The sequence below is a fragment of the Ursus maritimus genome, unplaced genomic scaffold (assembly GCF_017311325.1).
Source record: "Ursus maritimus isolate PB19 unplaced genomic scaffold, ASM1731132v1 scaffold_19, whole genome shotgun sequence".
NCBI classification, from domain to species: Eukaryota; Metazoa; Chordata; class Mammalia; order Carnivora; family Ursidae; genus Ursus; species Ursus maritimus.
In genome coordinates this window covers 29,804,803-29,824,284 of record NW_024424341.1, presented here as the reverse complement: position 1 = coordinate 29,824,284, position 19,482 = coordinate 29,804,803, and the positions used below count along the sequence as shown (strand labels likewise).

Here is a 19,482-nt window from a genome sequence, read left to right as displayed (position 1 = left end):
AAAAATAAGAAGAGGTTGGTAGAAGAGTACAAACTTCCAGTTATAAGATGGATAAGGTATGAGGAGCTAATAAATAATACAGTGGCCACAGTTGATAATACTGTATTGTATAACTGAAATTTGCTAAGAGGGTAGAACTTTAATGTTCTCGCCCAAAAAAAAAAAAAAAAGTATGTGAGGTGATGGATGTTAATTAACTTGACAGTGGTAATCATCTCACAATATACACTTACATAAAATCATCACACTGTACACTTCAAATATACACAATTTTATTTGTCAATTACATCTCCATAAAGCTGGGAGGGGAAAAAAAAACATACTGCCCTTCTTTCCACTTAGTCCTTATTGGCAAGTATAAAAAAATGTATATATATTTTGATGTTAAAATGGCAAGAGTATGTTTCTGCTTGGGTGCTAACATCAGAAGTGATTGGTGGATATAAATAATAATCGTAAGACATTTAAGTAGACACTGGGCTCCAGTAAGAGCGGCGAGCCACTACCACCTTTCAACAAGGCAAACAGGATCCGAGCCAAAACCTAAAGCAGAGTCACAAACCTTGAGCAAAAGCAATTGCTCTCCCCCCACCTTCTTCTTAGGCCTAGTCCTGGTTTGATCATTAGACGACAGCCTGTGTATTTGGCAGCTGATTGATACACAGTCTGTTATTTCTACCTTTATTGTTTGTTATTTTTGAAGTGTGAGAACAATATCATGTTTCATTATGCAGAGACTACAGTGGCATTACTATCAAAGGACCATGCTTGCTCAGCAGGAAGTCCCTGCACATGGTTACATAAACCTCTGAGAAGGTACAGTTTCTGCCTCAATTATCACTCATTTTGTACTTAAAATAAAAGAGGAGATTTCTTTTGGCATGAGGAATTTGTGTGTGGCCTGTGTGCGTGTGTGCACATTTGGAATATGACTCTTCTGATTTTCATGCATCAGGATTAGGGGAAGGTCGTGCCTTCACTTACCTAAAATCCTGCCCAGTACAAGAGACCTGACGGCACTGAATTCTGTACCTGATGACAGGTGGACTTGTCTCTTTGCATTCTCGTCAATCTGTAGAATTGTTACATGAGGTGCAAACAGCCAGATGGATGCCATTTTGTTGGGAAGAAGACAGAAAGCCAAGGAAGAAAAAAAAAAAAAAAAAAAGATAAAATAGGCAACTGTTAGTCTGGTCCCAGAGATTTAGAAAAACAAATTTAGAGAGCCATTTACAAAGGTGAATGATATTTTCTAAACCTCCTACTCTACCCTCAGACACCAGTGGACCCCACCTTCTATCCCTTTATATCATTTTAATTCTCTCCACTGTATGAGAAATCCAAAATTGGTAAAGCTAAAAAAAAACACCAAAACAAAACAAAACAGAGTTATTTTCACCTTGATACTTTTACCTAGGTTGGTATTTTTCACTTGAGTCATTCAGCTAAGACATTTTCCTCTATGTAGAGGGCCCAAGCATTCGGGCTTCTCTTCAAAAGCTGGCACAGCAAACAATTCCATTGGTTTCATGAGAGTAGCAATACCCCTACTAGAGGTATGTATGATAAAATAGACAGCTTTCCCTCCTGAACGATGTAAAACAAATGAGGAAAGCTTGACATTTTTGGTATCAAATATTAATAATATCTTGGACAGAATCTTTGTCCTTTCAAAAACTAGACCACATTTGGCAGTCTATGTAAGAGCAGCCCTGGAAGGATGTCTTTAGTCTATTCATTATCATAATTCTGCCAACGGTCCTTCATGCTGGGGAACTATAACTGTAACCACTGCTTCTGTTGAATTTATTATATTACCTCTACAAAGACCACTCCTTCTTCTCTGTTAATCTCTACATGGTGAAGCTGCCCATCCGCCATGTTTTTCAAATCAAAGTTAATGACATCAGGTTCTTGATATCTACTTAGCTTGTACCTGATCTGCAAACTTCCTAAAGTAGGGAAGAGAAGTTATATTTTTTGTTAAAATTGTAGTTTAAGAACTACATATACAAACTCAGTGTACTCTTTTTAGCTATTAATTTCTGGTGGAAAATTCACAGTAGCTTATTGGATGTCTCCTTTCCTCGTAATTCCTAGAAGTCAGCTTCTATTCAAATTGCATTATTTTCAAGATCAAGACCAAGCATGGTGCCAATAAGCAGTCTTTCCTGCAAAACTTTAATTTTTCCCCTAAAAGTCAAATATGCAGTTAAGCATAAGCAAATCTCCATACTAGCCTCTAACTTAAAAAACCACAACTTAATGTATTATGAAATGCCAAACTATTGTGGAATATCGCATTAATGTGTTTCCATAATCTATCATCTTTGAAAAAGTACACCTGCCACTCCTGAAATGCAACTGATTAATGGAAATTTTATAAGCAAATGGAGTTTTACTAAAGATGAAAAATATTTCCATGTGGTCACAGTCGTAGACTTTGTAATGAAATTAGGATGAAATCAATGGTTTTTAGCCAAACTTACCATGAGAATTAATACTACTCACTTAGCTGCCTGCAAAGATGCCAATTTATTTCACAGGGTATCTCCAATTTAGCAAAGAAAATAGCATAATGTATAGATAAGCTTCAAGCTCAAAAGATAGACAGTGAAGGTAAATATACTTATTAAACAATATTATTTTTATTTTAGTGTTCAGTGCCCTTGGGCCATATTTATTTTAGTTGAAATGATATATTCAAGTTAACAAATTTATTTTCCTTGCTTATATAATTTATCTATGAATTTTTGTCTTTAATCTGGATATAGGGAGGAGAAAAAACATCAGCAAGTGGTTTCTGTGAGGAGGTTTCTGTAGCACACACATGTCCTAATCCACAAGCCATTGCCCTGCACTGATGTACCAGCATTTCCCATGACTATTTCATTGCTGACCATTAAAACCAACTGATTACTTTGGGGGCCTTTTCCTATATATAATGCTAGGTTGTTAACATTCCCTCACAATTTCTCTACTTTTAATTGAAGGGAATGTTTATTATATACAAATAGGCATCTTCTTTCAAAATGAACCACAAAATTGATACTAATATTCTATGGAATAGTAAAGAGCTTCTAGCAATAATAAAATATGATAAGTATTTTATATAAATAAAAAATAACACTGAATATGTGAAATAATCAAAATTATCTTAATTTTAAATAATCCTTTTAGATTAAATTTATAGTACAGTATTGAAAAACAAAGCTGAATACAAAAAACAGGCACATTTTTCTTCCTGTTCATAGGTTGAGAGGCAAGAACATAAGAACGATCCATATTACTACTAATCTAAGTTCTAATTCAATTTTCTCTCTCTCTCATCTAAAAAGCACTCACCATTTTTGGCAATGATAACTGAAAGGTATTCTTTATAAAAGGAGCTCACATAAAGCAGTAAGCTTGGTGCTCGTGTTGTTCGAAAGCTAAATTTGATCATTTCTCTGCTCAGCTTCATATCACCATGAAATGAAGCAGCGTGGGAGCTGGAATTTTTACTTAAGGAATAATTTTCTTGAAAATTGTAAATCACAGATGAGCCAGATCCAAAATATGCAGAAATCTCTGAAATGATACACACATTTTATGTTAAAAAAATTAAGTGCAAGGATCTTGTTTCAGTTTTATTGATATTTTTAATTAAGAATAACAAATTGTATAGATATAACAAATAGCTCCAAACCACAACCAAATAACACAGAAAATTAATAGAGCTTTTATGATGGTCTTTGAAATGGCTTTATGTTAGAATTACATGTAATTAATTTGCTAGTTAACCTTATAATTGAAAGCATAATATCCTCCTCTCTGACTTCAGACGTAAACAGGTTTCTTGGCTTTTATCTCCCTTACCATCCATTTTCTTATTTAAATTTTTAGTCCCGTCTATTATTTTGTAGCTAGAATACCCTAGTTTTCCTATAATAGGAAGGAAGGAAGTTTGAGGGGTCCTCTTACCTTCCAGGATCAACAGGCGGAAATGTTCCTTTTCGCCTAAACACTTTCCCCTATTTATTGTGCCCTGCGAAAAGAAGCTAAGCCCAGCGTTAATATAAGCGAGGGCAGCAGGCATCTGTGTAGCGGTGATCAACATAAGGAACTATCCAGCCTCTTTCAGTTTTACAAAAGTGTAGCGCTTTACTTATACGAGGTTAATATCCCAAATCCACACACACCACATATTCATTTATATATGTATGAAAACGAGGAGGAGAGGATACTGGAGGAATAATTAGAGCTGGATCCTTGAACTCCGCTACTCTCCATTACGATAAAGGACCAGTTGTGGAACGTGAGTTGTAAATGATGCTCACAGGGCAACATAGCAACGTCTCCATTCCCTCGGCATTTGAAGTGCTTTGTTTGCTTGTTTTATTACTTTCGTGATCTGTAACACCTTTTTTATGTGCACTATGATACACAGATGCACAGTAGCACTCTTTTTTTTTTTTTTTAAAGATTTTATTTATTCGACAGAGATAGAGACAGCCAGCGAGAGAGGGAACACAAGCAGGGGAAGTGGGAGAGGAAGAAGCAGGCTCATAGCGGAGGAGCCTGATGTGGGGCTCGATCCCATAACGCCGGGATCACGCCCTGAGCCGAAGGCAGACGCTTAACCGCTGTGCCACCCAGGCGCCCCAGCAGTAGCACTCTTGATTGCAGTTAGCGAGCTGAACTAGAAATCATTTGGGTTCAGAAAGTAAAGACAAGAGGTAGTCTTTGTTCAAACTTTATTTAGAACTCACCACCCTGAGGTCAAAACCCGACTGAGATGAAGACTCTGGCTCAAGATCCGCTAAGCCACCTGGGTGCCCCGCGCCCCCTAACTTTAAATGTAAACAGCCTCCTAGGATGATAGCAGTGCGAGTTATTATCACAGGTTGGCTTGAAGTTTTAACTTAGTTCTGGTAAAAAGTAGATGACTTTTAACCCACTTTTCCTGAAATAATCCCAAAAGCTTTCTTTGCAAAGCAGGAGTTGTTTCAATTTGGAGGCAATTTTTGTTAGCCTCCTTCAGGAAAAGGTTCAATAGCCCAGACACACTCAAATAAAGCAACTGAATTAAACATGATGGCAGTTTTCTAGGAGCAACTATGAAAGCATAACGAATGTTTGTGTATTCAGAGAAGTCCGTCCAGAACACTTACTACGACACTCAGCTCTTTCTTTCTTCCATGACATAGGTCTGTGAACAAGACAAACTGAAAAATATTCCGCTATTTTACTTTACAGATATTGGCCACATCATAGAGCAAAATGCCTGAGTATCTCTATTTTGTTACACATGCATAGTTAATGGAAAAGCTATTTTTATTCTTGGAAAAAATATTTGTTTGGCAAAAACCAAAACACAGTACTTCCTAAATCTCCTTTCACGGTTGACTGTCCTCATCAAAAATAACAATAATGCCTTTAAAGATTTTAAAAGAGAGAGCTGCCTCGTGGGACAGGTGGTTGATAGCCATAATACTTAAGAACATCAACATTAGTCAGAAAAAAGCAGATTGAGCAGCCAACATTTTAAGACATCTAGAGGCAACTTGAGCGGCTTTATTATTAATAGATACTATTTTTTTTTAAGAATTGAGGCAAATATCTAAGAAATGAAGTGGGATTAGTTTGAAACAGGTATTTTCAAAAAAAATCAGAAATGGAAATATTTTTGCTCAAATCAGCTACCCAGAAAATGGCCGCAAAATGGTTTCTCCATATTGGATGAGTTTTCCTGTCAGGACATCCCATGCCATACTCACCCTTCGAGCAGAACGGCCCTGTATATGCAGAGAAGGTGCAGTCACAAGAGAATCCACTGAGCTTTTCTCTGCATTTCCCTCCGTTTTGACACAACTTTCCGTAGCTGCTGCAGTGCCCTCTACAACCCGGCTCCACTCCGGGCGTCACCTTAGCTCTTTCTTCCAGGTCCAGGGACATTCCGTTCAACTGCAGAGACCGAATGCAGCCCAGAAAGCCCCTCTGTCTGGTGGCCGTTCCACCTAAAAGGGAAATACTGCAAATGGAAACATGTTCCTCGGTGTTTTATTCAGGATTTCAAGACCAGACAAAACTGAGGCCTCAGAGAGAACGGCCAAAGTTGTGGCCTTTTAAGGAATGGGCAAAGTTGGATGAGCCAATATAATTTGGGGAGCACAATTTGTGACAGAATATTGAGAGAATTCAAGAAGATAAAACGTGAATTCCATTTTTTCCAAAGGTTGAATTTGTTACATATTGGTTTTCTAAAAATGATTTATTAAAATGTAAGTTGGAGAGGTTGCTTGCTTTTGTTTTTGTTTTTTTAGTTTCTTTCAAAGAACACAATAAGGCCATATCTTAGTTTCATGCAAAATAACGGTGAAATGGATGAGCAGTCTTAATGTAGAAACTTTTTTTTTTTTTTCAGTTTTAAATCAGCATATACTTGTGGGTAAGTGTGGCTCGTTCTTCATACTGAAACTTGATCCTGATGCTGGAATGGTTTTAATTTATTGAGAATTATGAAAGACTCCTTGAGTTCTTCTAACATGTGTGCCCTGATATGGTCTTTGGTCATTATTCTTCCATCAAAAACATGGTAGCTGAGATGATTCGTTTTTGTCTGGCATACTTCCCAGCAAATTTTTTCTAAATACTGGTCCAGTGTGGACTGACTTAAGCTTGGAAAGATTCTCAACAAACTGGGGAAAGCGGGTTGATGGAGAGACAGTGATGTAGCATTTATTGGATAATACATGACAATATGACTTATCAAGTGACCCCCCAAAGAGGTTTACAATGTCTGAGTGGAACCAGACCCTGCTATTCTAAGGCAGAGGCTCTCAAACCTTAAGGAAAATAAGTGTCGTATGGAAGCCTTCTTAAAAATACAGCCTTGCTCCAAGAAATACTGATTCTGTGGGCCAGAAATGAGGATGGTGAGTCGAAACTATCAACAAACCTTCCAGGTGGATCTTCTTCAGGTGGTCCCTTGACCCCACACTTCATCAGCACTCTCCTAATAAGAATGTAAGCTCGAAGAGGACCTTCACCTGATGTCCAGGAACACGGTAAATTAATACTCAGAACTTGAAGTGGGAAAATAGTACTCTAATCTCAATAGTCTGGACCATTCTACCCAGAGGCTTTAGATGGTCACGGGTCCTCTAAAAAGGAGCTTTGTCGCTGAACAGATGATGCGGTCTCACCGCCAGGATCTTAGACCTGCTCTGTACAGACTGTCTCTTCCTAGGGCATGCTGCCCCCCTCCTCTACCACTTCGCTTAGCACACTCCTCATCTAGCCGTCACTAGTTAACATCTCCTTATCCTCAGAGATTAAACTTTTTTTTTTCTTAACCTTCAGAACCAAGAGTTGGCCAGATAGTCCCCACATAAGTAGGCCTTCGTCACCATCTACCAGCTTTTACATTTTACCAACTGACTTTGTATATTATCAGCATATATCTGCTTCAATTGCCCTGTACCCGAGCACACAGAACTGTGCCTGACACAGAATAGCTGTGCGGTAGCTATTTACAATCATAACTAATTGATTGGCAATTGACATTAATAACTGATTATTAATAATCAGTTAACGCACTGGCTCATTAAATTGGATTATGCCATGGGGGCAGGAGCTGGGTGCTTGGTGCTTCAGAGAGAGAACATTATTGGCCACACAGGGTAGTTTGGGTCCCTGAGCCTGAGAATGAGGATAAAACCCAAGGAATGTTTCCGAATCCATTAATTGTATAGTTTTGACTAATGAAATACCATGAAGGGAAAAACTAAAAGAATTCCTAAGAATTTTGGACTCATTTCACTAGTGGTACTTAGAATTCAGATTCATAGACATAAGGGACCCCATTCAAGCAACCGTACTTAAATTTGTGTATTGAAATTGCTTCAGCTGACATAATTTGTGCCTCTTTTATGACGCAAATACAATGAAGTCATATTTTCTATTTTTAAATCCAGATGCAGCGTGCTGTGAAGCCAGACATATTGCAATTTCAGTTTCTGTGGGCATGGCAGGGGAAAAGGAGTTCATCTCATTCCAGAGTCTCAGAATAGCTGACAATCTTCTTGTTTCCTTCCTCCTACTCTGTGTCCTTCCATTCCTGAAGTCTCTCTTCTCCCCTTAGTCTTAGGACTCCTCTTCTTTTCCTTCCACATTAAAGCTGCTACCCACCTTAGCTTCAGACCTCCCTATTCTCACACTCTGCTAACTCACCTCAATAGAATGTCGAGAGCTCAGAGTTAAGTCTTTGACCAAATTCTCTTAGCATCCTGGCTGGAGTTTTCTTTGCTGGGTAAGGAAGCCCACAGCCTTGCTGTTAGCTTTGAGCCGGGAACTCTTTGGAGGAGGGTCAGGCGCTGGGAAGTCTAGATTACAGGTGGATTCCTGGTGTATTTCATTTATTTCATGTTATAGTACTTTAAATCATGATACATAGTTTATAGTACGCAGTATTGTTAAATCATGATTTGTTAAGCAGTTGTCACTCTGAAGCAGCAAGTCTCTCTGCTTTAGAAGTTGATCTCCCTCTGCCAGTGACATCTTAACAACTAAAGTGGGAGTCCAACAGCTGAATACAATTCCTTTTCATCTGCCCCAGCTTGTTTATTCTTATTTGTTTCATTTTGTTCTAGACGATGAGAAACTAGAGGCATAGAGAATTCCAGGGACAAGCCCATGGGCACAGCTGAGGAAATATTAAAATAAACATTTCAGTTAGAGGCAGGAAAGAGTGAGAACTTGCAGTTGGCCTTTTAGTGCAAGGGTGTCCCTTTCTCTCTACACCAAAATGTTGTCAAAAAAGATAATTTTCACTTTCTTCTATTTCTTAGATTATTTTTGGTTTGAACAGTATTTCAGTTCTGCGAGCTCTACTTAGGAGGTCTTTGCTGTGCACGGTGTCTGACATGGGAGGTACAGAATTATATGAAACTGATCTTGCCCTCATAGAGCCCATGGTCTAGTAACAGATTTAGACAGGGAAACACATGATATTAACGGTACAAATAGGTACTTGGTAGACAAGAAGGTCAGAGGATGGGGATATTAACAGGGAAAAACCCCTACACATATGTGTGAAATACATATATTTATAACAGTGAGAAGAAAATCAACACCCAGCCTTGCAAATAGGATTTCTGAATTGTGTACTTGTGAAGAGTTAATGTTTACCTATCAAATAGTTTTATTTTTTTTTTTAAAGGCTTTATTTATTTGAGAGAGAGAGAGTGCACGTGTGAGAGAGCATGAGCCAGGAGATGGGGGCAGAGAGAGAGGGAGAAGCAGACTCCCCTCTGAGCAGGGAGCCCTCGTACCTGGGGCTTGATCCCAGGACCCAGAGATCATGACCTGAGCCAAAGGCAGATGCTTAACACACTGAGCCACCCAGGAATCCCCTTAATCAAATAGTTTTAAACTATGTTTTTAAATTATCAGGAAAAATGTCTAATTAAACATAAACATACGAGTCATATATGTGTTGAGGATTTTTGCTTTACCATTAGGTTTCAAGTTAATAACTTCTTATTTTAAGAAGAACTATTCTGGAGAACACAGCCAATGTAAATAGTATTGAGCTTGAAAGCTTAATTAAAGATTCCAACGACTTTTCAGGGTTAGAGTTGGTCCAATTAAAATGAGCTGCAGTTTGATTAATTGATTCTGGATGTTTCCAGTGAGCTATTATGTTTGGAACTGTCTTCCAATTAATTTCCTATCAATTTACCTGCCATGCTATATCAGATATAATGAATTCTGGAACTTCACAAACACTAGGTATCCTGTAAAACTAATGTCTAACCTTCCTACGTGAAGGAATAAAACTGAATCTGTTCACTTACATAACAGTACTGGGATCTGCACCTAATAGGTATGCTAGGCGATGAACAGAGACTGAGTCCAACCCTTCTATCATGTTCATTACTCTCAGGAAGTGAGTCTAAGTAACAGATGCTATTGTCATGAAATACGAGCTGGCTCTTTCCAATGCCATTTTTTTTTTTTACTGGAGCAGGAAGACCTTTAATTTTTTAATGGCAAATTATTTATGTACTGTGCTTAAATGTTATTAAGGCTTAACTGGAAACAACTGCATATTTGCCCAGGGGCCTTAGAAAAAAAAGAAATCAAGATTCCACGTTTCTCTTTAAAATTTAAGGTGATAGAAATGTGTCTGGCAGAGTACAGAGGCTCTCCCTGACCATGGCACTGTGGCAGAGAAAGGCAGCTAAGACTCTGACCACTGAGATCAACTTGGAACGGGAAAGTGATAGCCCATGCAGACTGGGCCCAGGACTGAGTCAGGGGATTGAAGGGAAAAAGTGGTCTCCTGTATATTATGTATTGGATCTTTAGTCCTGGTCTACCCAGCCATCCTTGGGAAGGCTTAGCCTTGTAGAAATGGTGCATTAGTGTACAGAGCTGTGAGACTGGACCCCCCGCTACAATTTTGCCAAGGAATGTTCGTCATTAAGTATAACCCTAGGAGAGTCGGGGGGAAGAGGACTGGTCTCCCTCATGTTCAAAGAACTTACGGCTGAAATAGGAAGCTAGTGTAAGCAACCGTGTCATAGGGCAGAAAATGCAGGCAGTCCCTGAACCAAAGTGAGAAGTGGTAGTCCCTTGTGGTAGTCCCAGCAGAAAAACGTGGGTCTATTTAGTTTTTTCATATGTCAAGGCCACAGCACCTCTCTGGTCTGACCTCCTAAGGCATATTTTAAAGAAAGAAACTGTTGGTGGTATGAGTCATATTCTCTGCTCTGAAGAGATCCTATGTGAATTCTGATTTCAGTCAACAGTCACTAAGATTTGCTCACTAAACATGCAAAAGTACACTGAGTGCTTCTTAAGCTAATCATGAAAAAGACATCTCAAGGAGGAAAGAAGAACACAATTGAAGTAAATGATATGATTACATGAAAGAGAAATGTGGCTTTCATTGCACTGTGCTTTGGTGTGTGGGAACATATTTACTACAAAAGAAAATCAGATTGAAATAAAAATTACTCAAATGTAAAACTTTTTGACATTCTCTTCCCATAACTGTTTTAGCCTATGAAAAGTAAACTAAAAGTAAAAAGACAAATTCTAGAATATATTATAATTAATAACCCCTGTTCATCAAAAGACACCATTACACCTATGAAAATATAATCCAAAGAGAGAGAAGAAATTAGGAATAAATGTGTCTGAAATGAATCCAAAATATACACAGAATTCTTATAAATCTTTTTTTTAAAGTAGGCTCCATGCCCAGTGTGGAACCCAAAACAGGGCTTGAACTCACAACCTTGAGATCGAGACCCAAGCTGAGATCAAGAGTTGGACACTTAACCAACTGAGGCACCCAGCCCCCTCGCCTTTTTTTAAAAAAAGAAGACAACCCTGTAGAAAATGGGCAACAGATTTGAACAGCCAAGTCATAAGGAGGATATCCAAATGGTCAGTAGCTATATGGCAGTGTCTCTTAATGTTTAACATATGCACATGTCCTGACCCAGTAATTCCACTGTTAGGTACAGACCCAACAGAAATATAAGCATGTGTTCACCAACTGACCAGTACAAGGATGTATTTGTGGTATCCAACTTGACAAGTACACAAAAGCCCATTCATAAATAAATCTATGTATTGGTACTGTCAGTTTCCCAAAAGATGCCTGGGTGATACTGATGTGCAGCTAAGGGTGAGAACCAAACTTCAGGGCTTCAATATGCTCAGAGTTCAACATTAACCTTTGTGTATGGCATTTAGAAAAGGTTTGCTCCAGACGCTCAATAAATATTTGTGGATTTGATGCAATTCAAATGCAATGCAAATGGCTTCTGAGTCTATGTCAAGAGTTCTCACTTCTCCTTCAGGTCCTAGTCACAAAGTATTGAGATGGAGTTTGCCCCATTTAAAAACCTGTCAGTAAAAGAATTTAGATTGCAAACAAAAATTGCAGAGCTAGTTGAATGAAAATCAATTCAAGGCTAATTTAAGAAGCTTCTAAGAAAAATGCTGAGTTTACAAACCAAAATAGAAAATGACCACTGTCACATTTCAGCTTAAAAAAATGATTGATTCTTTTCCCTCCATCATTTCCATGGTTGGAGAATGTTTGTGGGGCAATGATAACAGCAGTCACTCTTGACATTGAGTCCTCGGTGTAACAGGGTCAAGGGCATATGTTTAACACACCAATTAATATCATGCCACTAAACTTGTTTTTTAAAGTAATAAATAACATCTCTGCATAGGACTGTTCAACTCAGGTCATAAATCACACACGTACAGAAAGGAGAAAGTGAGAGAATGTGGAAAGGTTGGGAAAGACCCAGTGCCATAATTAAGAAGAATGGAGAAAGATGGGCTGTAACTAGAAGGTGAATCGTCATTTTTATTACAAAAAGCAATGTGATGTTTGGGATATTTGGGGAAGGGGAGGAGACGGTCACTGCACTGGTGTTCACTCTTTCTAATTTATCAAATTACATTCCTGTCAACTGCTTTCACTTTTTCATACAAGGTTTTATGTTCATTATTTTATTACTCCTTCACGTTACATGGCATCCTACAGTTTAGATTAACTGAAAACAATTGTTCCACTATTTGGAACTACAAGGACTGTTCTGTTTTATAATTCTTGTGTAGATGAACCTAGTTCCACCTCCGAAACTCTCATTTCCTTCTTTCTATTTCAATCGTCATGTATCATTGTTGATACATGTTTTTAATCATGTCTTCTATTTATTTTTACTGATTTTGCTCAGAAGGTAAAGCATCAGTCTTGCTTCAGAGTTCCACTCTGAGATGTGGACACACTTTACCACTGATTTTTAAGGGAGAGACTGAAGCCAGCAATTGAGAAAACATATTAGATGCTTTCACGTTATCCCATTCCACTAGTCACTTCCAAGAGACCACCAAAATCCTTACTCTCAAAAAAAAAAAAAAAAAGTAATGTCAATAAATATCATCAACATAGGCCTGGCTGTGGTAGCACAGTGAGATGGAGAATATAACTGAAATAAAAATGAATATACATTCAAATATCCACAACATTTTACTTGTAGGTAGAAGTGTTACAGATATATCTCAAACAAACATAGTTCTATATTACCAAAATTTCTTCTGTTTCATATTTGTAGTATTATAAAGTAACTTTATTTGGTATCTGAAATATTCCAAAATAGTGTTAATGTTTTCTGCCAAATTTGTATACAAACAAGAAGGTACATTTTTGGTAAAACCTACTAAATGCTGAGATACTAACATTATCTTAGCCTGACTACAATTAGCTTAGTCTTACAGTTTTGTCCCATGTTTATAAAGACTGTGTTTCTATGTAACTTAAAACTATCAACCTCATTGTCATGTTGATTGTCTGTATTTAAACATTTTTTAGGAGTAGAAGTTATACTACAGACTTACTCTTTACAGTTGTATTTATCTCATTAATGTATCCTGATACCCCAAAATGAATGACAGTCATTATGCATCCTTAGAAATACTGATTAGCCATAATTATTTTTAAGATGGATGGGTGAACTACAAATTAAACTCTTGAACTTGTAAGTAAGGGGAATGAAATTACCCTTTAAAATCTGAACCGGAAGATCAATTCTGTTGAATGAGAGCAGAGACTCCCTGTCATCCAGGGAGTCATGGCTGGGAGAAGAGGCTTAACTCTGTAATTTTGGAAGGTATCATATGTGGGGAAACAGTGTCCAAGAGAGGGTCCCTTCAATATCTGACCATGTGCTGGCACAGAACATATGAACAAAGAAGCCCAATTTCCTGGGAGTGTGTGATTGTGGGATAGGAGGGATCTCACTGCAGAAAAGGGAGAGAGGGAAATATTTTCTCTGGGGTGTGAAGAAGGACCAGCAGTCTTTTGCAGCCTGGCTGGACTATGGTTTGTAGGGCTTATAGTGTATAATCCAGACGGAAGGGTCAGGGAACAGCTTGAATCATCCTACAAATTACGATAAAGGAAGAAAACAAGAAACGCGAACTTCAGTTGAAGTTAAACAGTGAGAAATGAAGTGAGGATCCCAGAGACCTACAAGAAGTGTCTTGTCCCCAAGAAGATCAGCAGGTGTAAGAAGTAACATACTAATAGCAACAACCAACCCAGTATAAGTCGTGTGCGTCTACACTTTAAGTATGGCCCACTGCTGGTTTTCACTATCTCCTCTCCAGTCCCCACCACCACTATCTCCCAGGGGAACCACAAACCCAAATTCCTAGCCACTGCCTCACAGGACCCAGTATATAACTTGACCGCCATTGACACCACGCTTTCCCTCAGACCAACTCTCTCCTTGGGCCACAATGGCTTCCTCCTCCTTGCTCCCTAACCCTAAAGCTCCTCCTCTTCACGTTGAGCACGGTCCCTCCCCCAGGAATTCTCTTCCTTCAGATGTTCACAGGTTCCCTCTTCTGCTTTCTCTGGCCTCTCTTCAAAGGTAAGGTCCTCAGAGAGCACTCCCCTGACCACCCCACTTCAAGTAGAAGCCTACCAACCCAAGTCATTTCCTGACATTTTATAGTATTTATCATTATCTGAAGTTGTATACACACAGACACACAAATATATGTGTGTGTGCATGCATGTACAAAATGTGTATTATATTAATAACATGTATTATAAATAATATCTATTTTGTCTCACTACTTAACTCTTTTATTGGCTGCCTCTTGTCTCTTCCACTGAAACATACTATCAGGAATGCAGGGAGCTACTTTTTGGTCTTTGTAAGTGCTACGTTAAATTAGTTTTAATTTTTGCTGACTTTTTACTAGGTTTTTACGCACTTTGCACTAATTCAGTGTCACCTTTTAAATTATAATTTAATCCCCATTGAAGTATTTTCATCTAGAAATTTAAAAAAATATTCTGATTCGTGTGATAGTAATGTTACAAATTGATAAATTAATATTTTGTGTAAGTATCGTTTTTATTAACTTTTATTAACGCCTATCTTAGGAAAGGGCCCATTCATGTGGTAGAGGTAAAGATAAAATGAAGACCCTGATGTGGCCTCTGGACAACCAGTGACCTGTCTCTCCCTAAGCCTTTTTGAAAAATAGGAGTCCTTTCAATACCATCACAGTAACCTCGTCAATTTTCTTGGTTACCTATGAGTAAAAAGAAGGGAATTATATAAACAGATGTTTATTAATGGTGGATGTAACATTTTTTTCAGAGATCTTGCTGCCTTTTCTTTTTAGCTTTCAGTCACTTGACTTAAACATAGTAAAGATTTTAGTTTATAAAACTTTCCCATAAGGCAGTCCTTGGATTTGAACACATATGGGACTATCAAAAGCCTAACCAACTGCCACCATAAAGATGAAATCTCCTAGGTGTATTTATTAAAATTATAACACGTGACTGATGGCAAAAGACTCAAGTCTGTTCCAACACAGTCTTCTTTTTTTTTTTTTTTTAAAGATTTTATTTATTTATTCGACAGGATAGAGACAGCCAGCGAGAGAGGGAACACAAGCAGGGGGAGTGGGAGAGGAAGAAGCAGGCTCATAGCAGAGGAGCCTGATGTGGGGCTCGATCCCAGAGCACTGGGATCACGCCCTGAGCCGAAGGCAGACGCCCAACCGCTGTGCCACCCAGGCGCCCCCCTCCAACACAGTCTTCTGATATAATAACAGTACTTCTAACTGTTACAACTACCTGAAATCAAATTAAGGCCAGGATTCCTATCACACACACTATATAGTGACTTCATTTCTATGACGTTAAAATTCATACAAAGGATGAAAGTTCACGTTCAGGCAAACTGTAGCAGATTTCACTGAAAAATTCGAGGACTGTTTCAGCCTTCTCAATTTCCAAGAATAGTAAGGCTATTTCCAAGATACTGACAGATTTTAAATTGCCATACCTTTGGTTGCAGCCATCTCTCAGTTTTTGTATATCAAGAAATATCTATGCCAATTTCCTGACTGAGTTTCTAGCATGTTACTAAAAGAAAATTTATGTATTCCAAGTATTCCTTACTATTTCCATACCCTTAAATAAGTCAGTTGAGTGGCTGCAAGATCATGGTTAGATTTGTCTATTACAGTACCCTACTCTTAGAAGCTGCTCAATAACTTTTTATTGAATGAAGGAAGTACTGATAGAAATAAGGAGTATATAAATTCATTAGAAATCCCAAATGTGTCTTAGTCAAATAAGTCACAAATAGGCTTATCTTTTGCAGTGAGAGTAATAAAACAAGATTATTAAGCAATAAAAGATGTAATGGGAATCTGTTGAATTTTGTTCTAAAATATAACTTAAAAATGCTTTAAATATAATTTCTGATCATTTATAATTTATTCTGCTTTATAGAGTTGTTGTGCCCTTATTTAGATTAAAATATACGAGAAGTGATCAAGTAAGAAATAATTCCGGAACTTAATGGTCAATGAGTTCTATAAAGTAATTAGCAAACACTGAAAATACAACAAACACTTCCAGAAGGATTCCACTATTAAGTCTGTAGATACCAAGTGAATGAATGTATTTAGGCAATAAAGGAATATTTGGATACAAGCACGAAGTAGGTGATCAGAAGGTATCTGAAAAGTGGGCAAAATGAGAGCCACCAGCAGAACTGATGGTTTATACACTTTGCTCCTGCTTTTCTTTTCTTCCTCTATTGGCCTGTTTTTAGATAGGGGTCCCTGTTTGGCCTCAGTCAGAACTACATAGAGGGTTCCTCAAATCCCGTGAGAACAGAGATTAACACCCCCAACAAAACACTAACAGGTAAGAAATAAAACAAAACCAAAACCAAAAAAACCCAAACTGGAACAAACTACACAATCTGTAATATTAAGAATCCAGGTTTAGGAATGAATCAAACACAAACTTAAGTCTCATTTCCTAGGTGGATTTCTGAAGGCAAGCCATTTCAGTCCCTCGTGCTTCAGTTAGTTCATCTGTAAAAGGGGGTTAACCCGTTTCACAGGTTTGTTATGACGAAGAAATAAAACACCTGGCACAGCCCAGAACACAGGTTCTCAATAAACAGTGCCTTGTGGTTATCAGTTGGTATTATTTCATTTTGGCCACCTCTGCACCTACGTCACACAGTTCAGTGACCAACTGCCTACCAGCAGAACTTACCCACGAAGAGCTGACTGTTGAGCTGTAAAAGGACGTGCCCGTCAGCGGGAGCAGGCTGTGTCTTCGGCAAGAGCTGATCCACTTGAAGAGATGCCTCTTTCATGTTCCTTTCCACCCTGACGTGGTGCCACTGGTTGTCATTGAAATGAGTGGGTGACTGCACTGAGATTTCAAAAGGCCCATTCCCCACATCAAATGAAAAGGTCACGACTGCTGGAGCTGGAAATATGAAGATTGTTCGAGTTAGTCCCTGTGGTGGACAGTGGAGTCCTCAATACACTTAGGAATAGCACCATGGCATAGCAATCACAAAATATAAAGGTAATGGCTTAAATCTTATGGAAGGAACCGATGACATCAGTAAAGAATAGACGTGGAATGAAACCGGAAAATACATTTGGAAAGAACCCCAGATATTAAGAAATTCATCCTCAGAGTTAATTTTGCATATCAATAGAGCAAAGCTATTTAGCCAGAACAAGAAAACTAAATAGCATCTGGCATTTTATGTAAAAATAATTTTTACAATGATTCACAGTTAATTTTAAAAGCAAGTAATATACATTTGATATTAAGATACTAATAGTGGCCTAAGTGTATACCAAAACTATATGGCATACAAAATTATATGGCTGGTCAATTTAATTAAGTAATCCTGTAATTAACTGAGAATTCAGTTTTTAAAAAAAATTTTAATTATTTGGATTTAAAATCCTTCTTAAATTGGTTCTAGAGAATACCAATTATTTTCCCAAATTACATATTATATCATTTGTTCACATATATCATATATTCCCAAATTATATATAATATATATTGCATTATATATTGAATTATTTCCTTGCAAAAAGGCTAACTTAATATCATAGATTTTTTTTTCAAAAGGACACAATGAAAAGATTTAGCTGATAAAGTAGAAACACAGTAGTTTAACAATTAGTTAAAGGATTTACTATTAAATAGAATCTCACAAACTTCTAAGGAAAAGGAGACTCACAGCGTAGCTCTATCCTTATAAAATCGGTAATCCCCAGGTTCTCTAAAAATACCCCAGATGAAGCTGTTGTCTTAAAAAAGAAAGACACATCTGCACTAAGTTCTCCATGGAAAGTAGGAAAATGAAGGTATGAAGCCTCAGTATTGAAGGAAGCTGAATTCCAAAATGACCCTGTTTAAAAACAAAAAAAAACAAAAAAAAAGAAAGAAAGAAAGAAAGAAAAGGAAAAAAGTAAAAAAGAAAAATTCATAAAGTAAAATGAATGGCATAATTACATTTTCCATTTTTAGCATTTCTACTATTAAAAATATTGCTAATTTATACAAACCCGGTTTTCCTTTTTCTATTAACTATATAGTATATAGGACGTGCGTGTAAGACTGGAGATCTTACAAAGGATTGCAATTCTGGATTCCTTCCAACATAGGAGAGGAATGAACCCTGCAGAAATGGTCTGAATGCTATATTTTATATAAGAAAATCAGCCTCACCCTAAATACCACCCTCTGCCAACGTGATATGATAAGAATCTGCCAACCATTGATTAAGACTTAATTTTTTTTTATAACTTGAAAATTGAAACACCTATATTCCTTTGAATAACAAAAAAATCTAAAGAAGCTCAAAGCATTTTTTGTTCTGATACTTCTAACACACACACTTCACAGGGTTACACCTTCAACTAACTGTTTTCATTAATGGGCTTTGCGATTTTCTAAACGGAGACCGGCATTCAAAATATTCTCAACTAATTACAGATCAAGACACTACTTAGTCTGTGTGTGCTTCGCTGATCTCTTCATGAAAATGCTCTTTTCATTCAAAATTACCTTTTACTTTGCGTGTAATAGTGAGGTGGATAAACAGCAGGAAAGGAATCTGAAAAAGTTTAAAACTGCTCAATATAAAGAGAAAATGTGTAGAAGGCTGGGATATAAATTAAGAAATCTGAGAAAAACTTATGTGGGCTATAATTTAATTATGATTCTGTCCACATGCAACTTCTTATCTTCACTCTCCCGTTCATTTGTTGTTGTTGTATCTACAACTTTCCTTTTGAAAAAATACCGTGGAATTCCTATAGCAGACAATATGGGAAGTAAAACATAAATGCAGTGGCATGAGGTGGCAGGAGTGAGGTCCAAGTGGCTACGTGTGGTTGATGAGAAGCACGATTGGAGAAATGAATTACGTAGTGCTGCTGCCCCCAGCAAGTTCTCGACACATCGAATATAAATATACATCTGGAGTTTTAAGCAACTGTCTCCATACACACTCACAACATTGGTTAAAATTCTATCTGAATTACCTTTTTGGAAGACGTATTGATCCACTGAAGTTAGAAAACAGTAATTTCAAAACAATG

General features: G+C 37.6%; 1 protein-coding gene across 7 annotated transcripts in view; it reads right to left on the bottom strand.

Annotated features, from left to right (window-relative positions):
- Positions 1 to 19,482, bottom strand: part of CNTNAP4 (contactin associated protein family member 4) — a 241,629-nt gene that overhangs the window by 18,077 nt on the left and 204,070 nt on the right. For 6 of the 7 annotated variants that reach the window (XM_008689726.2, XM_040633615.1, XM_040633617.1 and 3 more), the window contains 6 exons: positions 18,117 to 18,287; positions 17,120 to 17,338; positions 5,760 to 5,999; positions 3,346 to 3,570; positions 1,819 to 1,952; positions 985 to 1,072 (listed from right to left, as the gene is read on the bottom strand). In XM_008689726.2, coding sequence (XP_008687948.2) covers positions 985 to 1,072; positions 1,819 to 1,952; positions 3,346 to 3,570; positions 5,760 to 5,999; positions 17,120 to 17,338; positions 18,117 to 18,287 — 1,077 coding nt within the window. The remainder of the gene's footprint in view (positions 1 to 984; positions 1,073 to 1,818; positions 1,953 to 3,345; positions 3,571 to 5,759; positions 6,000 to 17,119; positions 17,339 to 18,116; positions 18,288 to 19,482) is intronic. The other variant, XM_040633618.1, reaches the window with a different exon arrangement.